The sequence below is a fragment of the Bufo gargarizans genome, chromosome 2 (assembly GCF_014858855.1).
Source record: "Bufo gargarizans isolate SCDJY-AF-19 chromosome 2, ASM1485885v1, whole genome shotgun sequence".
In the NCBI taxonomy this organism is placed as follows: Eukaryota; Metazoa; Chordata; class Amphibia; order Anura; family Bufonidae; genus Bufo; species Bufo gargarizans.
In genome coordinates, this window is record NC_058081.1 from 117720909 (window position 1) to 117748016 (window position 27108).

The following is a 27108-nucleotide window of genomic DNA, read 5'->3' on the forward strand; positions in this document are numbered from 1 at the left end:
AGGCATATGGATGTATTCCATGTGCTTTCCGCATCCGTATGTCTGTTCAGAAAAGGATAGAACATGTCCTTTTCTTGGCCACAAATACGGACCATGGATCCATTGAAGTCAATGGGTCCTCAAAAAAACAAAAAACAACAATGCCACACAGAAGTCACACAACGTCATCTGTATTTCGCGGACCACAAAATACATACAGTTATATGAATGTAACCTTAACAAACGGAGAAATAGAGGACGAGGAGCGGAGCAGCAGGGTTGAGGATCCAGGTGCATAAGCCTGTTACATGGGGTGGGCCTTGACTGCATATAATGTGTGTGTGCAGAGCAGATGCAAGAGATGTTTTTAGATCAATTGAACCATTCTTCTAAGAAATTGCTCTTTTGATAGTGTGACCAGGTTGGTCACGCAGTCCAAAATCCTAAGGGGCTCATTTATTAAGATCGGCATTTAAGACCTGGCGTGAGCAGGGAAAAGTCGCAGATTGCGGCGCAACTAACCGTATTTCTAATAGTAAACGAGCCCCTAAGTTTTTTCAAGCCAGTCAGAAGCAGTATGCTCCAGTACATCCAGTCAGCATCTTAAGCTTGGAGACACTGAGAAGAAATGCTCTCTCCAAGATGTAACTGTAGGGGGTCAGACACAACGGTGATTATAAATGGCTTGGTAACATGCCATTATACATTTCTTTCTTATCTCTTCTTATGAGCAATATACTGGAGACTTTAGGACGGTGCCCCAACATTTACCGTAAACACCACCAAACATCTCAATTCACTGGACAGGTCTAAGCAATTCATGCAGGCATCAAACAGCACGCCTGCATTATCCGCTCTGCCAGGGCTGACAGCTGCTGTTGTTTGCAGCTCGGGGTTGAACTACAGGGCAGCTTGTATCAGGGTAGATTATCGGCTCAGACACAAATCCTTCCTGCAGGTGATTCTTACTGTAGTGCGTATCCAGTCACCTTCTTGAAAGCTTCCACTCCTGAACAAGCAGCAAGGGTTAACTTTAATCTATGGAACTGCATAATGAGAACAATAGGATGAAATATAGGAAAGCCTTTGAGCATGAAATCTGTCCCGCCTGGACCAACCCTTTCCAGAAGCAGGACCAGTATGGATATTGAGGAGGGTATCCCCTAACTAGAGCAAAATGGAGACTCCTACTGGTACCAGTACCTGACACCATGTCATCCTTGTAACAGGACAGTTGGATCATTGTATCTTACTAACCACCTCTTGGAAAACAAAAAAGGACTTGCGCCCTTTAGGGTGCTTTCCCAGTTCCCTTGCTAGATAATGGGAGGGTCACTGTGGGAATAAAGTAGGTGCACATGGAGGACCCAATTTGGGTCTCCTACCTATATGGGCTCCAGGAGACCTGCACTGCCTGCCTCTCGAGGCGGCTTTGTTCTGTCTACAGTAGGTCCAGCTGGGACAACCTCTTAAGTATGAGACTCTGGGCTCCCTAGTCCCCATTACTTCTACTTTTTGGCATGTTTTCCAATTCTGAAAAGAAGTAGTCCAGGTCCTGGCTGCAGAACTACATGGCTTGATACAAGAGAAAGCTCTAATACTCCCAGCTCAAACCTTAAAGTTAAGGCTTGGCTGCTCCAGGATGCTCAGATATCTGGAGATGTTTGTTGGGTTCCCACTGTGTAGGCCTCTGTAGGGATTTTCTTAAACTCTTCACTATTAAATGATTTGGTTTGGGCATTTAGGCAGTGCCTTAGGATGAGGGGTGTAGCTATAGGCATCTATAGGTAGCCACTGCACCTGGGTACTGGTTCCTGGAGGATGTCCAAAGTCTCTTCTGTCACAAAAGAGTGGTGGGTTTGCTGTTAAAGATTTTGTATTGGTGCCCAGAAGCTAAAAGTTACATCTCTGGTGATGGCCCATTGCTGGAGGTGGCCTATAACCTCTCAATTGAGTACAGAACCCATAAAGAGCAAGCCTACAAGAAATAAATGCTTTATGTAGCTCGACTCATAGGTATTATGATGGCAATGAAATAGGCCAATGATGTGTTCCCCTAGCAGTTCATGTAGACATGCTACATCCATAAATTTGGACAGTTACCTATAATCCCTGTGTACGCCATCAGACAAGCCGCATGGTTCTCTCGTGCACACCCGGTCATGGAGTGCACTGAAGGCTGACAATCCATCTGGAAGGCAGCTAACCGCGACCTGAATGTAGAAAGAAAGAAGAAGATATAACAACACAACGAGGTAAGATGCATCCCCCTCCCATAGTGACGACGGCCCCTCGCCTCAGTAACACAGAAGACATGCAATGAGGCAGCAGCCGGACCGCGCCTCTTGTCAGGGGGTCATACGTCTTGTTCTACGGAGTAATTCCAGGCAAGATGACACATTCTAACTGTACCGCTATATTTATAGGGCACAGTGCTGATGTATGGATCCACCTGGGAGCCATACTTAAACCGCGGTCTGTACTAAAACTGAGGACACGCCGTATGAGCCTCCTCGTAACAAAGGAGTATTTCCCCTTAATAAAAAAAAAAAAATTGTAATAAACATAGCCCTGTCAGATTTTTTTAAAAAATTTTAGTCAGCTCTATATATGTTTCTGGATAACATCCAACATGGCTTCCGTTACAGCTTTTCAGGAGTCCATGGATCCTAAAATCTTGTATGGCTGTATACATAGATTTAGGCTTTTTAGGTCTCCAGGAAAGCTGGGTGACAACCCATTTGGTGAACTGTAATGGAAACCCTAATGGAAGAAGTAAGTTGATGAGTTGGAAGCAGGAACAATGGGCAAGCGTAAGGACCTGAGCAACTTCCACAAGGGTCAAATTGTGATATTGAGATGACCGGGTCAGTGCATCCCCAAAAACAGACAGTCTTGTGGTGTGTTCCCAGTATGTAATGGTTAGTAATTACCAAACGAAGGCCAACCGGTGAACTGACAACAGGAATATTGGCCCCCAAAGGTCATTGATTTGTGTGGAGAGTGAAGATGAACTCGTTAAGTCCGATCCCACAAACCACAAAATGCTGTCAATATGTCATAAATGTCTGGGAATTATGGGAATACTTTCAACAGCACCTGTCAGCAGGATTAACCCTATTAAACCAGGTGCAGTTTCTGCTAGGGTTGATCCTACGATTAAAATGAGACCTGTCTTGTGAAAATCAGGTGTGGCATTCCTGAGATAAAAAGATTTTTATTCTTTATCAAATTGAGGGTTCCATTCACTGAGGGGTGTGGTCAGGACTGGAAAACTGAGGAGCACAAGGAGGCTTGGCCCCACCCCTCGGTGGACTGAAGCCCTCATCTACACAAAGAGTGAAAGTCTTTTTTCTCAGGAAGGTCACAACCGATTTTCACAAGACAGGTATCATTTAAATCAGCAGGATCAACCCCACAGTTCAGTATGTCTAGTTTAATAGGATGGGTTCTGCTGACAGGTCCCCTTTAAGTTTCACTGTGGTCTTTAGGAGCGGTAGAAATTGAAAATGTGTCCCTAAGAACAAAACGGTTGTGCATCCCTGTTCTAAGAGGACGGGCCCTTGAAAAAGCAGAGGTCTTTATTTCACACTATTCTATATCTACAGAGATGGAAAAAAGTAGACTAAGTATGAAACGATTATTGGAGAAGAGTCTCAGAAGAAGACATGAGAGCTTGATCTTGCTGTGGAGTAGATGTGAAGTAACTGGTTATGATGGTGACAGGTCACACATAGGTGATCAGGTCGTCTAATACATCAGAACTGATAAAGTGTGAACGCCGTTCAATAGTAATGCTGGCTCACCATGGGGCTGGGAATTTTCCAAGGATTTGTCATAGGGGGATGGGGAGAAAGATGGGGTGCACTTTCTCAATGAGGGAGATGTCCCTTTCTATATTGGCATCTGATGTACAATTAGATCTCTGTTTATCACAGAAAGACATGGGAGGGACAGCCCTGGTTGTTAACCACTGGACACCAGGGATGTATTCCAGCAAGAAACATTTATTCACAGGATTGGTGGAGGTCTGGCACTGAGACCTCCATCAGTCTGGAGAATGGGGGACCCCATGTCTCTCCTATTTGCACAACCAAGATAATAACTGCTCCATGCAGTGGGGGCAGAAGATTAGGTCCACTACTAATGTTTGGTGGGGGCCCCAGTGGTTGGACCATCAATCTAACACTTATTACTGATTCGGTTAATAGGTTTTAAGGGTGTTTTCCCAGAATCAACACTTACTCCGATGTCCACCATTAGAACAGGATTATGTAATATTGCCCACCCACTCCTGAATGTGTCACATCCTTGTCACATATCTTTAAGTGGTTAAATATTTTCCCACTCCCATGTCTTAAAGGGGTTGTTCCAAGAAAAATATTCAACAGTTTTCAAAACAGCACCTGGATCTGAATACTTTTATAATTACATGTAAATTAAAATTTTGTATAGCCAATGAGTTATTGAAAAATATATATCTGTATAGCGCCACCTGCTGTTTTATTTATTTATTATTTCTTTGTCCTGCTCCCTGCGATGGCCGCACATGCTCAGTTTCATCCTTCAACTACCTCCTGAGCTGTGATAGGGAGAGCATGGACACGCCCCTTGAGCTGTGATAGGGAGAACATGGACACACCCCTGAGCTGCAGCATAAAAGACACTCCCCTTGATCTGTCAGCTTGATATTAATCTAGCAGAGTAATGAATGTGGAGATCTCCGGATCCATATGAGGTCCAGGGCTAGTTCTAGCTTTGTTAGGCCTCATGCACACAACAGTATTTTTTCACGGTCCGCAAAATGGGGTTCCATTGTTCCATGATCCGTGTCCGTTTTTTCTTCCGTGTGTCTTCCTTGATTTTTGGAGGATCACCAGACCAGAAAAGTGAAAAAAAAAATCTAAGTCAAGTTTGCCTTGAAAACGATAGGAAAAAAACGGACACGGATCACGGACGCAGGTGAAAATCTTGTGTGCCTCCGTGCTTTTTCACGGACCCATTGACTTGAATGGGTCCGCGAACCGTTGTCCATCAAAAAAATAGGACAGGTCATATTTTTTTGATGGACAGGAAACACGGATCACGGACGCGGATGACAAACGGTGCATTTTCAGAGTTTTCAACTGACCCATTGAAAGTCAATAGGTCCGCAGAAAATCACGGAAAACGGAACAATGGCCACGGGTGCACACAACGGTCGTGTGCATAAGGCCTTAGAAAGAGATTGTCATGTCCTATATGATGTCTGATTTTAATTTTTTACAATAATCATGGGAGAACCTCTTTAAGGTGGCCATAGACATTAGATGAATGTAAGATGAACCCACTGATGTCGGTGGTCTGATTCAAATCTTCTCGAACTGAGTTTGCATGTGTATGTGGAGGTCGAGAGTAAAAGAATTCAGCTGACAACTAAACTGTATGAGCAGCCTTACAACTAGGATGGGCTAGAAGGAACTTCATGGTACACAAGTTCTTGCTCTCTAAAGTCTAACCCTGCAATCATACCCGCTTACAATTTTCCTAGAAAGCGCTACTAATCAGAGGCAATGTTGGTAGAGTAATTGCCACAGAAGAGGTAAATCTTCATTACGTTTCTTCTGAAAGTGTTGAGAGTCTTCTCCAGAGGACAATCACTCTTCTGAGTCCAAACATCCCTTACATATGCTCCTATCTGTAAGGTGCTAGTCAATGCTGATCATGGACATGAAAGAATAGATGCATTACGCCTCTTAGGCCTCTTCACATCCACTGTCAGAAGATCTATGGCACGTCCCACGATGGATATTGACTTGCTGCCTCAAGTACTCGCTACACAATCACTCATGGTTGATGCCATTATGAGTCTTGTAGCGTCTCTAAGTCGACAGTTTATTGGACTTTAACTCAAGGACCTTTAAAATCCTCTGGAGAATATTAAATGTCAGGAGCTAACCGATAATTAAAAAGTATGGTGTTCCGCTCCAGCACTGTTAGGTAATATACAGCTCATGTCTTGCGCTGTGGGAATAAGATGTAGCATTGTAGGCAGGACATGCTGAGAGTTGTAGTTACTGGGTTATCTGACTATATTGTTATAATTCTAGTAGTTACACATTTTATTTCAGTTGGTTTACGGACACCACAATGGGTGACAAGAGATCCAGGCAGAAGTAGACTGTGATGCCTGGGATTTCAGGGACCATAGTGTACAGTGTGCAGGTATGTGTATTTGTCTATGTACTAAGGTTCATATAGTGAGTCTATGGATGAGCTGAATACATAGACATCTGTGTCGACAACTACAGTACAAACATGGCAAAATAAATCCCTGTTCTCCCCCCACTAAGATTGTACTGGCGCAGCATAGGACCTGAGGAATCCTAGGTCAGCCAACCTTCTGGCTTTTGAAAAGTGCCCAGTGACTATTCAGCCATCAGGTCAGAGCCTAGGTGCTTATCACCTAGATCCCTTTTGTCAGTCCTATCTTCTCTAAACTCCAACCATGGTAAATGCCGATGATTTCCCTTTTCAACCTCAAAGACAAATTCATCTTGAGAACCAATGGAATATATAGCAGAGATTATTTCACACCGATCAGTATGGGCCACCGAGGACAGAGGGGCCTGGTGTTTTTTTTTACCACTCTACATTCTTTTCTTATCCCTTAAGCTAATCCCTTCCTAACAATACAGTTCTTTTGGAAAGGGGAGTACATCACATGTTCACGCCACCAAGAATGGGACCAACCTGAGGTGGGCCACCTTCTCCACATAGATGACTTTTTGGTATTTAAGCCTTTGTTGAGTACTTGTTAGAAGACTAAATTCCACATAGACACTGAATAGAAATTGTAGTAACCTACCTGCAAATGTAGTCACCCTTACAAGCATCTAGTGGGTTGAGACAGTTGGGTTTCTCTTTTGACTCATAAGAACATGTTGGAACGATTGTTTGCCGCCTCCGCTCTGCACAAGCTGTGTCCTCACATGGACAGAAGAGCAGTTCACTGGTATACTCGGCTGGAACTCTGTCAAAAAACTTCCTCAAGGCCTTGTGACACTTGGAACGGTTGCAAGAGTCAGTCCGTGGCATGGGGCGTATGCACAAGCCAACGTACTCTGTTCGTAACTTCTGGCAGGTGGGGTCCACGTTGCAAGCTTTTGCCGCATCAAGGCAACGATTGACTTGGGTGACTTCATTCTCAGAGCCTGGAAAAAGTCATAGAAAGTCATTAGATATCAGCTAGACATTCAGAAGTAATCCCCTGAGGGAATGACAAGAGCATCTGGAGTTTCAATTGTAATTAAGTGGTCTGGCTTAATGCAAAACTAATGTTTTCTATTAAGAATCCTATATTAGAAAGGAAGTCCTGTGTAAGAGCTCGCAACATGCGCCATGTTTGAGAAGGTTATTCTAGTTATATCATTAGAGAGAGAGAGGGGTCAACCCAGGCAACCATACAATGTCAAAAGCCCCTAGTGCAAAGTAGTGTTAGTTGCCACCAACTACTTGACATCCTGTTTGTGTGACCACCTTGAAGTTTGAGTTGCTTTAGACCAGACTGCCTCTCCAAGTTACAGATGCTTGTTTTATGAAGGAAAATTTTTCTTTAAGCATCAAGTATTGCAGGAGTTCACTGGAAAATATTATAATGTTAAATAATATGACAAGATGAGAAAATAATTATGATTAAAGAGGTTTTCCCATAGTAGATATTTATGGCATAATTCCCTCGGGGACCACTGCTCGATCAGTTGCGTAGGTGGAAAGTTAATGGAGATGTGGACATGCACACAGTTATGTTCCTCTCCATTCAAGTCACAAAAATAGCCATCCCCGCAACATGTAATGTGGGAAAACCCCTTTAAGAATATATTTTACTTAGCTTCACTATGCCAATCTCCCTAACATCTTTTCAAGAAAATCAAAGGAATTTTTCTTTTGATTAGGTCATCAGAGCTTGATCAGTGGTGGTCTGAGCAGAGAAGGTACAGCCCATCAATCTCTAAAAGGGTATCTCCATCTAAGGGCGGGTTCGCATTTGCGTTATAAATTCTGTTATAGGTTCCGTTATAATGGAATTTTAGGACGGAATGCAAAACGGAAGCCTTTAAGAGCTATTCAGTTTACTCCATCCTAATACATGTCTAAAGGGCCAAATTACGGTTCCGTTTTATTCCGTTATACATGATGGAAAAAAAAGTCCTGTCAACAGTTTATAGGAGATAAGACCATAGTAACAGAAGACATTCCCATATGAAAAATATTAACCGGTATAAAATGTGGACCCTCCATGGTTCACCCCCTTGGCTAGTAACTGTGTCAGAACTTGATGCCACCAAATGATACTCTGCAACCGTGGTGGCTTGTTGATCCCTTCATGGTCTGCTTTTATGGTAGGTACTGCATATCACTGCCATCTGAACACAGATTTTAGAGAGGTTCCATGTGGGGGGCAGGCGCCAGTGAAGATAATATTGCTTCATAAGGCTGTTCTATGGACAATGTATGTTCATGTTTCTCAATGGATGGAATGCATAGACCAAGTAAAGTATATACACTGATCTCAAAGGATGGACAACGTATGTACACTGATCTCAAAGGATGGACAACATATGTACCCAGATGTCAATGCATGGACAACATATGTACACAGATCTCAATGGATGGACAGTGTCAATGCATGGACAACATGGTGAAGTATATACACTAATCTCAATACATGGACAACGTACGTACACAGATCTCAATGAATGGACCATGTATGTACACATATGTCATTGCATACACAACATATGCACAGAGATGTCAGTGCATGGACAACGTATGTACAGAGATGTCAGTGCAGGGATAACGTATGTACAGAGATGTCAGTGCAGGGATAACGTATGTACAGAGATGTCCGTGCATGGATAACGTATGTACAGAGATCTCAGTGCAGGGATAACATATGTACAGAGATGTCCGTGCAGGGATAACGTATGTACAGAGATGTCCGTGCATGGATAACGTATGTACAGAGATCTCAGTGCAGGGATAACATATGTACAGAGATGTCCGTGCATGGATAACGTATGTACAGAGATGTTAACGGATGGAGAACGTATGTGCTGAGATGTCAATGCATGGACATCGTATGTACAGACAGTGTCGGACTAGGGGGCCTAGGGCCCATAAAATTTATTTTGAGGGCTTAAATATTGCAACATTACCTACTCACACAGCAGCAGACAAGGTTCCCTGCAGCGACTTTGAGAAGGTGTCCCCCCCGGAAAAGAGGATACTGGCTGTCCTGTCTCTGTAACTACAAGCCACCTCAGCCACCTAATGTATCTACGATAATAAATTGGGTAGTTTCTTAAATAATCTACCCATTTTTTTTATATGAACATAGACTGGTTGAGATGTTGTATGCTGCCTATCTTTATGTAGTACAGTCATTCTACTGTGTTATGTGTCACTTCTGCAAGGGGTAGTAGACTAGGGGCCCACCTTGCTCAGGGGCCCACTGGGGCATTCACCTGTACTCCTGTGGGCTAGTCCGAGCCTGTGTACAGAGATGTCAATGGATGGAAAATATTTATACACAGATCTCAATTCATGGACAATATATGTTCAACTAGAAAAGCTACAATTTCTGGGGAAATTGTGTGAAGTGTTCTTGCCTCCACCAGTAGTCTACAACTGGAGTGAGCGGAGTAACTGGGTGGAGTGGCTTGAGTAACTGTTGTGTGGTTGGAGTGGCTGGAGTAACTGTGGAAAGGCTGGACTGGGCAGAGTAACTTTATGGAGTAGGCAGAGTAACTGTGTGGAGTCTTTGATGTGAGTAAAGATAGTAAACATTACACTAACCAATTAATTGATCAAATTTAAAAAGTACACATGGTAAGCTTGATAGAGTGAGAAATGCATTTCAACTTTTATTTATTGATATAGAACATTTAATTGCAATGTTGTTGCCCAAAGTGCTTCACAGTTACATTAAAACATACATTTATAAAAAAAACATTAACAGCCGATTTGTGTAGGTGGGCTTGAAAATGAGGGAGTAATGGCAGTTTAGAAATCATGTCCCGATTTTTCAGCTCACACTCTAGCTTTTGTCACTCTGCTGGCTGCTCACACACCTGGGTTCCTATGGCAACTCACTCTACAGCAAGGGCAGAGAAGAGCGGTTAAAAACAAACTGCTCCAACTTGCTCACTTCACTGGCGGTTGCCATCTTCAAACGTTGTAGTTTAAAAATTATAAATCCTACAGCGAAGAGCTTTACACAAGACCCAGACCTACATTTTGATGCATAGTATGTGTCTGAAATATTAAAAATGAAGGCACAGTCGCAGTTTAGAAATTGCCCTTCAAATTTGAGGTGGCTAGACTATGGCTTAGCCGTGCACAATTTTAGTGGCAGCAGGAATAGCTGAACGTTTTGATATAAGATTTCTGTAGGTGGGCTTGAAAATGAGGGAGTGGTGGCAGTTTAGAAATCATGTCCTGATTTTTCAGCTCCCACTTTAGTTTTGAACATTCCACCATTTATTCCTGTGGGACCAATTTCACCACAAAAACGCAGATATTTTGTGAACCATTCGGCGAAACGTTCCACAAAGAAATAGGACACCAATCGGGAACAATCCGCACGTTTGGGTATATTACTGTCTATGTAGTGTAAAAACTGTGGGAGAAGTTAGGGTGGTAAATTTAGCTTTAATAAGAATATATGTGTGAGATAACAGTAAGTGGTCTTGCCATGCAAGAACACTTAAATATGTCAATGCATGAACAACATATGTACACAAATATCAATGAATGAACAGCGTATGTACACAGATGTCAAAACATGTGTCCTGCACATGGACAATATCTGTACATGTAGCAGATATCAATGGATGGACAGTGTATGTACAGAAATGTCAATGGATACTGTGCATGGATAATGTATGTACAGTCGTGGCCAAAAGTTTTGAGAATGACACAAATATTAGTTTTCACAAAGTTTGCTGCTAAACTGCTTTTAGATCTTTGTTTCAGTTGTTTCTGTGATGTAGTGAAATATAATTACACGCACTTCATACGTTTCAAAGGCTTTTATCAACAATTACATGACATTTATGCAAAGAGTCAGTATTTGCAGTGTTGGCCCTTCTTTTTCAGGACCTCTGCAATTCGACTGGGCATGCTCTCAATCAACTTCTGGGCCAATTCCTGACTGATAGCAACCCATTCTTTCATCATCACTTCTTGGAGTTTGTCAGAATTAGTGGGTTTTTGTTTGTCCACCCGCCTCTTGAGGATTGACCACAAGTTCTCAATGGGATTAAGATCTGGGGAGTTTCCAGGCCATGGACCCAAAATGTCAACGTTTTGGTCCCCGAGCCACTTCGTTATCACTTTTGCCGTGCCGGTGCTCCATCGTGCTGGAAAATGCATTGTTCTTCACCAAACTGTTGTTGGATTGTTGGAAGAAGTTGCTGTTGGAGGTACCATTCTTTACTCATGGCTGTGTTTTTGGGCAAAATTGTGAGAAAAGGTTAGCGCTACCATCAGTCCTGTGTCATGCCAACAGTAAAGCATCCTGAGACCATTCATGTGTGGGGTTGCTTCTCATCCAAGGGAGTGGGCTCCACTCCCTTGGATTAGAAGCAACCCCAAACATGAATGGTCTCAGGATGCTTTACTGTTGGCATGACACAGGACAGATGGTAGCGCTCACCTTTTCTTCTCCGGACAAGCCTTTTTCCTGATGCCCCAAACAATCAGAAAGAGGCTTTATCGGAGAATATGACTTTGCCCCAGTCCTCAGCAGTCCATTCACCATATTTTCTGAAGAAGATCAATCTGTCCCTGATGTTTTTTTTGGAGAGAAGTGGCTTCTTTGCTGCCCTTCTTGACACCAGGCCATCTTCCAAAAGTCTTCGCCTCACTGTGCGTGCAGATGCGCTCACACCTGCCTGCTGCCATTCCTGAGCAAGCTCTGCACTGGTGGCACTCCGATCCCGCAGCTGAATCCTCTTTAGGAGACGATCCTGGCGCTTGCTGGACTTTCTTGGACGCCCTGAAGCCTTCTTAACAAGAATTGAACCTCTTTCCTTGAAGTTCTTGATGATCCTATAAATTGTTGATTGAGGGGCAATCTTAGTAGCCACAATATTCTTGCCTGTGAAGCCATTTTTATGCAACGAACTGATGGCTGTACGCGTTTCTTTGCAGGTCACCATGGTTAACAATGGAAGAACAATGATTTTAAGCATCACCCTGCTTTTAACAGGTCAAGTCTGCCATTTTAACCCAATCCGCCTGACATAATGATCTCCAGCCTTGTGCTCGTCAACATTCTCACCTGAGTTAACAAGACGATTACTGAAATGATCTCAGCAGGTCCTTTAATGACAGCAATGAAATGCAGTGGAAAGGTTTTTTTGGGATTAAGTTAATTTTCATGGCAAAGAAGGACTATGCAATTCATCTGATCCCTCTTCATAACATTCTGGAGTATATGCAAATTGCTATTATAAAAATTGCTATTAAAACTTAAGCAGCAACTTTTCCAATTTCCAATATTTATGTAATTCTCAAAACTTTTGGCCACGACTGTACACTGACATCAATGGGTGGACAACATGTTACACTGACATCACTGGATGGACAACATGTGTACACTGACATTACTGGATGGACAACATGTGTACACTGACATTACTGGATGGACAACATGTGTACACTGACATCACTGGATAGACAACGTGTGTACACTGACATTACTGGATGGACAACATGTGTACACTGACATTACTGGATGGACAACATGTGTACACTGACATTACTGGATGGACAACATGTGTACACTGACATCACTGGATAGACAACGTGTGTACACTGACATCACTGGATGGACAATGTGTGTACACTGACATCACTGGATGGACAATGTGTGTACACTGACATCAATGGATGGACAATGTGTGTACACTGACATCAATGGATGGACAATGTGTGTACACTGACATCAATGGATGGACAACATGTGTATACTGACATCACAATGTGTTTACACTGACATCACTGGATGGACAATGTGTGTACACCTACATCAATGGATGTACAACATGTGTACACTGACATCAATGGATGGACAATGTGTGTACACTGACGTCACTGGATGGACAATGTGTGTACACTGACATCACTGGATGGACAACATGTGTACACTGACATCAATGGATGGACAATGTGTGTACACTGACGTCACTGGATGGACAATGTGTGTACACTGACATCACTGGATGGACAACATGTGTACACTGACATCACTGGATGGACAACATGTTACAAGGACATCAATGGATGGAAAATGCATTTACACAGATTTCAATGGATCCCAACTATAAAGCAACTTGTATGGCCAAGATCTCAAGGCAGAAAACAGAAGTCGGTTATCCGCTATATCCCCTTATATAAAAGTAGACCCCTGTATTCCACACTGAGGTCCTTCTCATATCTATACTGGTTCACATTTTGAAACTCATAGTCTTCTTTCTGAATAACAATATACATTACAGAAGTCTAGTTTTATATGACCATTAGGGTACAGCCACACGGTCAGGTTTATTGATGTAGTTTTGGAAGTAAAAGTCAGGATGATAAAGAATACATAAGGTACAGATATGACTTCGCCATTTTTTAGAATTTACTCCTGGTTCTGGTTTCCAAAACTGCATCAGTAAACCTGACCAGGTGGCCATATCCTATAGAGGTGTAGGATTGTCATTTTCATCGTTGTGGTCCATCCAGTGCGTGGTGGATCTGAATACAAGCCCTCTAAAATTTTACAACCATGATTTTGGAACTCAATTGACTAAGGCTAGGTGATCTAGACATTTGTATATTAGCATCCGTATCTGGACAAGATCTATCACAATTACCCCATTTCCATTCAGTAAGCCCCCACATCAAGTTTCAGAGGTCACATTTCATTGAGCAATGAATGGAGATAATTTTTTCAGCTCCATTTGCCAGCACCTATAGGATTACCCTAACATTTTTTTTGCATTTGATAACATTGGCCGTATCTCATCTTGTATCCAGGTTAGAGACTATATCTCATCTTGTATCCAGGCTACAGGCTGTATCTCATATTGTAACCTGCTAGAGGCTGTATCTCATATTGTAACCTGCTAGAGGCCGTATCTCATATTGCAGGGGTGTCAAACTCTAATTCATTGGGGGCCGCATCAGCAGTTTGGTCATCCTCAAAGGGCCGGTTGTATCGGACTTATGGGGGATCTGTGGGTGACACTTATGGGGGATCTGCCCACCCCTAGGACCGCCCCCTAAAACCACCCCTTTAGAGAACAGGGATGCAAGTAAAATTTGGGGGGGGGCTATAAAAGTCCAGCCCAGCAAAGAAACCCCCCAAATGGGGATGTCACTGTTAATAGGGGATCTGGGGATGGCATCCACAGATCCCCCATCCTATAACAGTGCCATCCACAGACCCCCCCACCCTATAACAGTGCCATCCACAGACCCCCCCACCCCATAACAGTGCCATCCACAGACCCCCCCCACCCCATAACAGTGCCATCCACAGACCCCCCCACCCCATAACAGTGCCATCCACAGACCCCCCATCCCATAACAGTGCCATCCACAGACCCCCACCCCATAACAGTGCCATCCACAGACCCCCCACCCCAAAACAGTGCCATCCACAGATCCCCCACCCCTTAACAGTGCCATCCACAGACCCCCCACCCCATAACCGAGCCATCCACAGACCCCCCACCCCATAACAGTGCCATCCACAGACCCCCCACCTCATAACAGTGCCATCCACAGACCCCCCCCATCCTATAACAGTGTCATCCACAGACCCCCCCACCCCATAACAGTGCCATCCACAGACCCCCCACCCAATAACAGTGCCATCCACAGACCCCCCCACCCCATAACAGTGCCATCCACAGACCCCCCCCCACCTCATAACAGTGCAACCCACAGACCCCCCCCACCCCATAACAGTGCCATCCACAGACCCCCCACCCAATAACAGTGCCATCCACAGACCCCCCCCACCTCATAACAGTGCCACCCACAGACCCCCCCCACCCCATAACAGTGCCATCCACAGACCCCCCACCCCATAACAGTGCCATCCACAGACCCCCCACCCCATAACAGTGCCATCCACAGACCCCCCACCCCATAACAGTGCCATCCACAGACCCCCCCACCCCATAACAGTGCCATCCACAGACCCCCCACCCCATAACAGTGCCATCCACAGACCCCCCACCCCATAACAGTGCCATCCACAGACCCCCCCCATTGCCGCTCCAGTACAGACTAGTTATAAAATGTGTACAATTATTAAGGATTCTATTCATGAGGCCCCCTCTGCAGTAGAACATTCAATATAGCCACATCCTACTCACAGGGCTGTTATCTTAATGCTGGCCGGCCGGGCAGACGAGCGGCAGCGTCACGACTGACGTCACATGCCTGCGCCGCCTCCTTCATTCAGAAAGTAGGCCGGGCACATGACGTCAGTCGTGACGCTGCCGCTCGTCTGCCCGGCCGGCCAGCATTAAGATAACAGCCCTGTGAGTAGGATGTGGCTATATTGAATGTTCTACTGCAGAGGGGGCCTCATGAATAGAATCCTTATTAATTGTACACATTTTATAACTACTGGAGCTGGGGGCCGGAGCACAGTGAACGCACCGCCCCCAGCTCCTCCTCCCAGTCCCTCCCCGCTGATACATCGCAGCCTGCGATGCTGGAGCATGGCAGGCTGCGATGTCAAAAGGTGGCGGAACGCCGTTCCGGTGCGTTCCGCCAGAAAAAAAGCCCTGCCGCTCATTATGCGATTTGTTATCACTTCCTGCAGGGGCCGCCTGCAGGAAGTGATAATAAAAGGTGAAGGCTGGCGGCCGGCGGCGGCTACGCGGGCCACATGACGAGGTCTGGCAGGCCGGATTCGGCCCGCGGGCCTTGTGTTTGACACCCGTGTCATATTGTATCCGGGCTAGAGGCTGCATCTCATATTGTATCCGGGCTAGAAGCTGTATCTCATCTTGGATCAAGGTTAGAGGTGATATCTCATCTTGTATCCAGACTAGAGGCCGTATCTCATCTTGTATCCAGACTAGAGGCTGTATCTTATCTTGTATCCAGGCTAGAGGCTGTATCTCATATTGTATCTGGGCTAGAAGCCGTATCTCATCTTGGATCCAGGTTAGAGGTTATATCTCATCTTGTATCCAGACTAGAGGCCGTATCTCATCTTGTATTAGGGCTAGAAGCCGTATCTCATCTTGTATCCAGGTTAGATGCCGTATTTCATCTTGTATCCAGTCTTGAGGCTGTATCTCATCTTGTATCCAGGTTAGAGGCTGTATCTCATCTTGTATCCAGGTTAGAGGCCGTATTTCATCTTGTATCCAGTCTAGAGGCTGTATCTCATCTTGTATCAAGGTTAGAGGCCATATCTCATCTTGTATCCAGGCTAGAGGCTGTATCTCATCTTGTATACAGGCTAGAGGCCGTATCTCATCTTGTATCCAGGCTAGAAGCCGTATCTCATCTTGTATCCGGGCTAGAGGCCATATCTAATCTTGTATCCAGACTAGAGGCCGTATTTCATCTTGTATCCAGGCTAGAGACTGTATCTCATTTTGTATCCAGACTAGAGGCCGTATCTCATCTTGTATCCAGGCTAGAAGCCGTATCTCATCTTGTATCTGATCTAGAAGCCATATCTCATCTTGTATCCAGGTTAGATGCCGTATTTCATCTTATATCCAGGTTAGATGCCGTATTTCATCTTATATCCAGGCTAGAGGCTGTATCTCATCTTGTGTCCAGGCTAGAGGCCATATCTCATCTTGTATCCAGACTAGAGGCCGTATCTCATCTTGTATCCAGGTTAGAGCCTGTATCTCATCTTGTATCTAGGCTAGAAGTCGTATCTCATCCTGTATTCAGACTGGAAGCCGTATCTCATCTTGTATCCAGGCTAGAGGCCGTATCTCACCCTGTAACCAGGCTAGAGGCTGTATCTTATCCTGTATCCAGGCTGGAGGGGGCCCAACAGGGTCCTAGAGCCTCCTTTCCCTGATACACTTCTCCTTTCTTTCTAATATTGTAATTGCTTACATTTATCATCATTACATTCACAGATAGAAAGTTTTATTCAATTCCAACAACTCCTTCTTGGTGTATAAAAAGGGGTTAAGGTCCGCTCTGCAATAAAGGAAAGCTTAGGTGTAGCACAAAAATCACAGTTTTTTTTTTGCTGCTTCTTCCAATCTCCTCCTTATCCTTCGTCCTTCGCAGCTTCTTAGTCTCTGAACCAACGAGTGGTATTGGGTATGCTTCTCACGCTTTCAAAGACTGTATCAACATAGCACAGACCCGCATGTAAATTAGTTCACGTTTCTTTATTATACTTACAAAATCGTTATCTTGAACATCACATGGAACATATGATAAAGCCCTTTTGTTCATATAACTCCTTCTTGGTGCCCTATTTTTTCTCAATGAGTGTATTTTTCCTACCATTGTCCTGTTCTTCACAGCCTCTAAATAACTGGCATTACAAGCTATTCTTTTCAGGTGCCAGGAGGTTTCAGCTTAGATGGGGTCACTGTGACCCAGTACTTAGTTGTCCAAATGTGGACAACCTGACCGCTTGTTTACCGCAAGGCTGCAGTCAAATGGAAAAAGCCTTGTTGCCTCTATTACCCGCTCCTATTTGTCTCTCATATAGTTTACGTTCAGGCCATATAAATGAAGTCAAAATGGTTTGAAAGTAAAAATAAAAAAAGAACATTAAAAGGTTGTAAAAGTAGTAATGATAGTGGCTGTTGATAAACTAAAGTGTTCTGTGGAAATGATGGCTATTATAAACTACTTCACATGCCGTATTATATGCAGGTCTGTCAGAGAACAGCACTTTTCATTCCTGTCACTAAAAGAGGTTGACCAGTGCTTAAAGTGAAACTCCAGGCGAAATTTCATCATTGGAGTTAGTAGGGCCATATAACAGCAGGGGAGTCAATAGCTTTAAAAACAACTACTGCTGTATGAGGCTGTGCAAAACCCCACCCATCTCTATGACATCACTTCCTGCTCTGTAGCTATTGGCTGAGGCTGCACCTGACAGACTTCCTACTCCTCCCACTTCCTGCATGCACTCCGCATACAATCCTGTTAATACTGAATGTTTTTTGCAGATATAGAGGGAGCTGTAGACAATCTGGACATGGATGAGAAAAGGATTTGAGCTTATATGAGACCATAGAAAGTGTTATTTACCCCGTGTATAGAATATAGTTATGCTCTATACATGTACATCAAAGTACTGTTATATAAAACTTCCAAACTATGCCACCATACAATGTCTAATAAATAAACCCATATAGAATCCCAAAAATGTCACCATAAAATGCTCATGGATTATTTGCATATGAATTCCACATAATTCTGCCATTCAAAGCCCAAATAAAACTCAAATTCAAATCCAAATAGTAATAGTAATGCAAAGCCTAAGTAGTTAAAGAGTAACTGTCATATTTTCATCAATCAATTTTAGCATAAGTTACTGCTACTGCAGCATTATGCAATCTTTAGTTTCTTCACATACCACAGTTTTTCTTGAGTTTTTCTTAGTTAAGGCTGTTTTACCCCTAGAATACGAGGATCTTCTGAAGATGGCTCCTCTGCCAGTTTTCTGAGGCCAAAACTGCCTTCCCTCACTTTCCATACACACCTACTTTAGTCAGCAGCTTCCTGCCAGCCAATCAGATTGGATTACTGAGAGAAACGCCCCCCCACTCTGAAGCCTGATGCAGGCATGCAGCATGAAGGACCGCCCTTCTGTCTTCTGTTTACACTGAAGGGAAGACAGACAAGCCATAGCAATGCTCTATTATGGGACCAATTGAAAGGCATAGGAGACATTAATGAAAGCTGCTGTTATAAGGTAATTACAGATCTTTTAACTCAGGTATACATGCCTAGCTCTAATAAACTAGCAAATAATAAAAATATGACAGTAACACTTTAAGGGTTTACGGGTAAAATCTCACATATTTTAGAAAACTAAACAGGTAAATGCTATGGACCCTTGTGGTCGAGGGCGGAAGGTTTTCATGGTCCACTCTTAGCTTGCTCCTAAAAATATAGACCCCAGAGGATTCTTGTAATAAAAAAACTACACCTGTAGAAAGTGTAGTCCACTAACTGCAGAAGCGGGTCCAACTCTGAACCCTGTAATTTACTTTAGGAAGATGTAGTGCCTCTAGTGGTGGGAGAGTACACTCAGACCTCTATTTACTCTAGACCTGCTTGACCAGGAAGTTCGTCTTAAGATTAATTCCAGTCTTTGAGGCACGAGTCCAGTGTGGAAGACTGCATGACAAAGTCATTGGACATCTCCAGTTGTGGCATGTCAGAAAATCAGCTGGAGCATACAATTATTCTGTTTATAGCGTCTTATAAAATCATTTCTAACTGGAGCCATTATTTTTCTTGGAGCAAACCCCAAGAAACAAGGACAGCTGGTCACTTAATATCTTCATCCATCATAAGAAGATTCCTTAGTGCCTGCTCTTCCATGTGCTGCCTGAAAGGCAGAGTTCGCAGTGCATAAATCTTCAGTCTCCTGTGTAATGGGGGTTGCACATGCGGCTCCTAACACCCCCAAGGGACAAGATTTGATAATTGAAAGCAGGTGCTACATAGACAAGTGCTAGGAGGATCTTGGCTGACTTTGTTCTTAAAGGTTGATGTCATCCAAGCATTTGCTTCTCTAACTCACTGGGTGGTTTGCAGAATTTTCTGAACTCTCTAGAGCCCAAAATGCCAGAGAAGTTCTGGCCTTCTACTTTACGGATTTATTGTTCTTCCTGTCAGTGCTAGGTATGTCCCTTCCAGCCGAGTCTGATATCCCATAAGCACTGGATAAAATTATATTATTTATCCTAGAGTCTGGATGTGGTTTACTAACTAACCATGTCTCTGAATATGCAGCATATTACCCAAAGTATTATAACAATAATCAAAATTGTATATATGTCTGCAAAAAACATAACTACTATAATACTGCCCCTATGTACAATACAAGAATATAACTACTATAATACTGCCTCCTATGTACAAGAATATAACTACTATAATACTGCTCCTATGTACAAGAATATAACTACTATAATACTGCTCCTATGTACAAGAATATAACTACTATAATACTGCTCCTATGTACAAGAATATAACTACTATAATACTGCTCCTATGTACAAGAATATAAATACTATAATACTGCTCCTATGTACAAGAATATAACTACTATAATACTGCTCCTATGTACAAGAATATAACTACTATAATACTGCCTCCTATGTACAAGAATATAACTACTATAATACTGCTCCTATGTACAAGAATATAAATACTATAATACTGCTCCTATGTACAAGAATATAACTACTATAATACTGCTCCTATGTACAAGAATATAACTACTATAATACTGCCTCCTATGTACAAGAATATAACTACTATAATACTGCTCCTATGTACAAGAATATAACTACTATAGGGGGGCGGAGCCTGACAGCCGACCGGGACAGACGCATGTGAGAGAGCTCCTCTCCATGTGAGCCAGCAAACCAGTAAATTCTGCTATCTAGCCGTACAAGAATGGGCAAAGTAGGCAGATATATCCCCAGAGAAACACCAGAACGCTACAGGTTGGACAAAAATCCGCCAGAAATGGATAAATTCTTCCACAAGAGATCACCAGCCGCAAGTGCTGCTAAGATGGCGCCGCTTGAACAAGATGAGTGGCCACAAGACGCAGAAGGAGCGGAAGGCGTCTCTCCTGACACTGACACCCAGACCCGTGCGATTGCATCGGCACCCATTTCGCGCCAGTTTATACAACAAGCTCTGACTACAGCACTGGCGCCGGTGATGCAGGAGCTCACGGAGATTAAGAACGATGTGAAGCACATCGGGCACCGGGTGGACAAGTTGGAGCATAATCAGGCAGCCATATTAACTTTTGCTCATACCTTGGGCGACAACAGTGCAGCGATTGCCTCCTCGCTAGATACTGCTTTTGCTCTAATAGAAGACCAGGAAAATCGTAGCCGTCGGAAAAACATCAGGCTGCGTGGTCTCCCAGAGCTGGTGCCTCATGACGCACTACCAGAAGCGGCTGCCGCCATTTTCTCGGGCCTATTGGGAGCAGAGCGGGCTGCTGAGATTTGTGTGGAGCGAATCCACAGAGCACTAAGGCCGAGGCCGAAAGACACAGACCCGCCTAGAGATGTAGTATGCGGTCTGCTACGATACATCGATACAGCTGCTATACTCAAAGCAGCCAGAGAGCAGAGGGAGCCGACGTATGAAGGAGCCAAGATCCTACTATATCAAGATCTAGCACCCTCGACCCTAAGCAAGAGGAGAATCCTGAGGCCACTAACAGAACATCTACGGGCGATCAAACTGCCCTACAAGTGGCTATTTCCATTTGGACTAACTTTCTCTTCAGAGGGCAAGAGATGCACGATACGTGCCCCAGCGGACTTACCAGCAGCATGGTCCCTTCTTCAGACGCCTCCACTGGACATACCATCCTGGCTGCCGTCGGCTGACACAGGAGTTCCATTGCCTGACCTACCGGTGGAGCAGAAGTGGATCAGAGCAACGAATAAAAGGAAGCCCAATGTCAGGCCCTAAGCGACATACATGGTTTTTCAGCATTGCCTATGCTTACAGATGGCGATTGTTGGAAGCGGGAAGGCCGGCTAGGCCACACTATGGACGTTGATTTTTGATGCACCGCTCTGCAAGTATAATGTATAATTATCTATGTTTGCCTTTTTCATAGCCGTCGGTGAGACGCCTAGCCGCCGCCTCGTGGTCGGGTCCTGGACGGGGCCTGGCTGTGATGCTGCGGATGGGCCGCTCCATGGCGGGCTGACGCAGTTAGTTGAATATAGACGCTGTGGTACCCCCTTTCCTGGTTTTGATCCGGGAATGTAGTCACTTATATACATATTTACAGCATATATTGGAGCCTTGGGGTTAAGGTTTATTAGTCTCCCTATAACATATGAACGGTGATATGGTGTGTTAGAGACAAAGTGTGGCCCTAGGGCCGGCCGGGCTAGGTTTTTACGCTGTTTAATATACTTGAGTCAGTTTGCTATGACTCATGGGACAGGTTGGCCTTCTCCCCCCGTACTGCCACCTGCCTTCAGTTCCTGATGGCACTCACCAGGGATCTACTGGCGCAGTCCTGGTGCAAGCGCCTTAGTACAGGCTGGCTTGGGCCATTCGCGCTTTGCCTTTTTCTGATGGGCTGCGCGTTAGGCACAAGTCACCCGACACACATGTTGGAGTTTTGCTCCACTTCTCGATTGTTTGTAGTGTTGTTTCTGTTAATAAGTTTCCCTGGTCACACACATGCATCTGATCCATTGCTCGCTCTAAAAAGCCTAATCGGACGCTATAATGGCATTAATTAAATGTACGTCATTTAATGTCAGGGGGTTTAACACCCCGCAGAAGAGGTCACAAGTTATAAGGTTGATGAAGAAATTGCATACTGACATCTGTTTTCTGCAGGAATTGCACTTTAAGTCAGCGCATGCGCCTACCCTTCCCAGGACTTATTTTCGGCATTGGTTCACTAGTGAATATAGTAAGGCAGCTAGGGGTGTGGGCATTGCCATAGCTAAGAATGTCCCCTTTCAACTGATTTGTAAACAAGAAGACCCGGAAGGGCGCTATGTATTTGTGAAGGGTTCAATTGGTACCCAGGTAGTGACTCTTGCCAGCTTATATAGTCCTAACAGAGGTCAAGCAAAATGGCTCATTGGTACTCTGAAAACGTTTGCCTCCTTTGCAGAAGGGATAAGAATAATAGGGGGTGACTTAAATATGACGCTGAATCCCTTACTAGACACTTCAGATGGCATTTCACAATTAACTCAAATGGTCATAGGTAGGGTTAATAATTACCTTGCGGATGCTAACTTGGTGGATTCATGGAGACTGCTTCACCCTGTTGACAAAGATTTTTCATTCTTTTCAGCACCACACAACACCTATAAGAGGCTGGACTATGTCCTGATCTCTGGCAGCTGTGCGGACAGGCTGGAGCGGTCCACCATCGAACCCATCACAGTTTCTGACCATGCCCCGGTGACGGCTTCACTCCAATTCCCAACTTTACCGATCCACGCTAGACAATGGCGGTTAAATGAAACACTCTTAGACAAACAATCGGACCTCACTACCCTCACTCAGAAACTGACCTTGTTTTTTAGGGAGAATTGCACGGAAGGCATGCCGCTCACGACCGTCTGGGAAACGCACAAACAAGTCATGAGGGGGGAGCTCATTGCGCTGGGCAGCAGAGTCAAAAAGGTCAGACAGGAGCACATCAATAGCCTGCTTAGACAAATAGCTGATATTGAATCACTACATAAGAGGTCTAGAGCCATAGATGCCAGAGATAAGTTATCAGTCCTACGTAAACAGCTGTTGGATCACCTAAATGTAGGCTATGCGAAGACGTACCAGTACTCGCAATTTCGCTTTTATTCTCATGGAGATAAAGGCACGAAACTCATGTCCGCTTTGCTTAAACAAAAAAAGGACTCTATGTATATTGCAGGCATTGACACAAAAGAAGGCACTACTCTGCATAAAACGTCAGATATAGCCACTGAGTTCCAAAAATTTTATAGCGATCTCTATGGGCTCCCAGATGGAGTGGCAGGATCCGCTGAGGGAAGGGATACCCTGATAGATAACTTCCTAAAACATTTGAAGCTGCCCACTTTAACCGAGGTAGAAGGTCAGGCTTTATTATCTCCTGTAACAGAGGAAGAAGTTACTAAGCTACTGGGTTCCATGCCGCTAGGGAAGAGCCCAGGACCAGACGGCTTCCCAGTGGGTTATTACAAAAAATTCTCTAAGGTACTGACTCCCTACTTGGCTGCCTGGTGCAATGAGCTTCTGAACGGATCCCAGCTACACAAGCAGTCCCTTGAGGCCACAGTCACTATCCTACCCAAACCAGGGAAGGACCCTAAATTATGTGGCAGCTACAGACCAATCTCGCTCCTAAACGTCGATATCAAGGTCTGGGCGAAACTATTGGCTTCTAGGATAAGTGCTCTTCTCCCTAAACTTATAAACCCTGAACAAACAGGTTTTGTACCGGGCAGGGAAGGCAGCCACAATTCGTGCAGAATCCTGTCTATCATGCAGCTAGCTGTTAGGAAGAGAATTCCCCTGGTCCTGCTGGGTATAGATGCGGAGAAGGCCTTTGACCGGGTGAATTGGTCATACATGATGAGTACCTTACAAAAGTTCGGGTTTCCTCAACAATTCCGGAACGCTATCATGTCACTATATGGAGATCCAAGCGCCCGGATTAGGGTTAATGGCACTCTGTCACCTCCCTTCCCCATACGGAATGGGACGAGACAGGGTTGCCCGTTATCGCCTGCCCTATATATATTAGTGATGGAGACATTGCTCCAATCTATTCGGGAACATCCTGGTATCAAGGGCATTAAACTGGAGAACAGTTCTACAGAACATCTTAATGCAGCCTACGCAGATGACCTTTTGGTTATGGTGACTAACCCGGTCGAGGCCTTCCCGCATCTGTTAGCCCTGTTCGAACAGTATGGACAGGTGTCCAACTTTAAAGTAAACCACACGAAATCGGAGGCAATGAATGTGTCGGCACCAGTTAGCCAGATTAGCCTACTTAAATCCAATACTCCCTTTATATGGCAAACGTCTCACCTGTCCTACCTGGGTATCAAAATTCCCTGTAAGCTGGATAAATTGTTCCAACTAAATTACGCTACATTACTGAAGGACATACAACAACAGTTGCACACCCTGCGTATTCCATATGTATCATGGATGGGCCGGAAGAATATGCTGAAAGCATTTATTATGCCTAAATTATTGTATACCATGCAGATGCTGCCTGTCTTTCTTCCCTCCTCCTTCTTTACGCAAATCAGACGACTCTTTAGCACGTTCCTTTGGAGGGGGGGGGGAGCGAGACTGGCGCATCACATGTTAATACTGAGGAAAGCTCAAGGAGGGATGGCTTTACCAGATGCTCATCAATATTATAGAGCCATACACTTGAAGAGATGGCTTTATATCCATGCCCCGTGGTCCAACACCCTGAGTAGAGAAATAGAGATAGCACAACTTGACAGGAAGCAGAGGGCGGGTTTATGGGGCCTGAACTCCTCTTCACTACACTCACATGTGCTGCTCAAAGGCACGGCAGCGGTGGTGAGACAACTAAACAAAGATAAATACTTGCTATCTGCTCCATCTTCACTGATGCCAGCTGACCTAGCCCCATTCCTAGTTAGACCCACTGCAGAAAATACAGCGCCAGCATGGAACAGATTGCAATCTTACACCATAACAGAATTCCTAGATGGGGCATCAAGAGCTCTTCATGACCAACATCCCATGAATAGCGTCTTATCAGCCTGCCATTTTCTGGACTCCATTGAGTTTAATTCGGTCAGCAAACCATTATTAAAAGATAGGAAGAGTAAAGCAGAAACCACTTGGTTTGAAAAGTTAATGCACTTAGAGTCCCCCCCCAATAAACTAATATCTAAACTATACCTGGCACTTAACGTCCAAAACCCTGTAGGGATCCCAAACTATATAAAAACCTGGGCCACAGAACTAGACTTAAAATTCTCGGAAACTGACATAATACGTATTCATGCACACTCACATGGGTTTTCCAGATGTGTGAGGGTGCAGGAGCACTCATACAAGCTACTAACTCAATGGTACCAGACTCCGAAACAATTATTCATTAAAGGTCTCGGCACATCTGATCTGTGCTGGAGGTGTAAGGAGGCGAGTGGATCGCAAACCCATATATTTTGGTCGTGCCCAAAAATACGGGGATATTGGGAGGGAGTATCGGAGGTAATCAATGAAGTCATGAATAAAAACATTCGACTGTCACCAGAATTGGTGCTCCTCTGGCTTCCCACACCAGCCTTGTTTCCGTCCAAAGCGAGCTTACCTACACATCTAATACAAGCTGCGAGACTCCTAATACCACAAAAATGGCTCAGCGAGGAACCACCTACACTCTCACATTGGGAGACAAAGGTGGATCAGATATGTAGAATGGAGGAGCTAGCTGGCTGGGAAATCAGGAGGCACGAAAAATTCTTGAAAACATGGTCCCCATGGTTGACTTATAGGAACCAGAGAATGGGTCCTCAGGCCCAATAAGACGAAAGGCGATTAGTAAAGTCTTCATATCATAGTTTCATACCGTGACCTTTAAAAATTGGAGCTGTCTACATAGCGTTCATAGGTAGAGTGCATATAAAAAGCATTTGAAATATGTGTGTACAGGAGGGTCTCCCCAAGGAGATCTCAACACCCAAGTTCCCTTCCCTCCACGTTGAGGGGTCACAGTTCATCCCCCCCTCCCCTCTTTACCCCCCTTTCTCCTGTTTAGAACGTTACCTCCTCCTCGCCGTCGAAACGGTAAAGGTACACGTGGGATCAATTTAAGAGCTCTAAGGGTCCCTCAGTGTTGTCTAACCTACGCAGGGGTACATAATGCTAATTTATGTTGGACACATATATGTGATCGCTCTGTGAGTTTAACAGGATCTTAGATACTTATGAACATGCATAATCGGTGCTATTTATGTTACAATTTTCGGCAACCTGACTGGATGTATTTTGTATTTGATCGCATGTATCACCTGTAACGAAGTGTACTGTCTATGTAATACTTGAGTTTGTCTGGCGACTTATGGAAATGGAATGCTCAGACAATGTTTTGATGGTTTTTACTGCATCAATAAAAAGAAATTTGACAAAGAATATAACTACTATAATACTGCTCCTATGTACCAGAATATAACTACTATAATACTGCTCCTATATACAAGAATATGACTACTATAATACTGCCTCCTATGTACAAGAATATAACTACTATAATACTGCTCCTATGTACAAGAATATAACTACTATAATACTGCCTCCTATGTACAAGAATATAACTACTATAATACTGCTCCTACAGTATGTACA

At 44.1% G+C, this 27108-nt stretch overlaps 1 protein-coding gene across 1 annotated transcript in view; it reads right to left on the reverse strand.

Moving 5' to 3' along the window:
- The window catches only part of LOC122929571 (GDNF family receptor alpha-4-like), a 64202-nt gene that overhangs the window by 13438 nt on the left and 23656 nt on the right, over positions 1–27108 (reverse strand). Inside the window, exons 3-4 of the mRNA XM_044283194.1 lie at positions 6827–7172; positions 2083–2192 (exon numbers count right to left, since the gene is read on the reverse strand). Coding sequence (XP_044139129.1) covers positions 2083–2192; positions 6827–7172 — 456 coding nt within the window. The remainder of the gene's footprint in view (positions 1–2082; positions 2193–6826; positions 7173–27108) is intronic.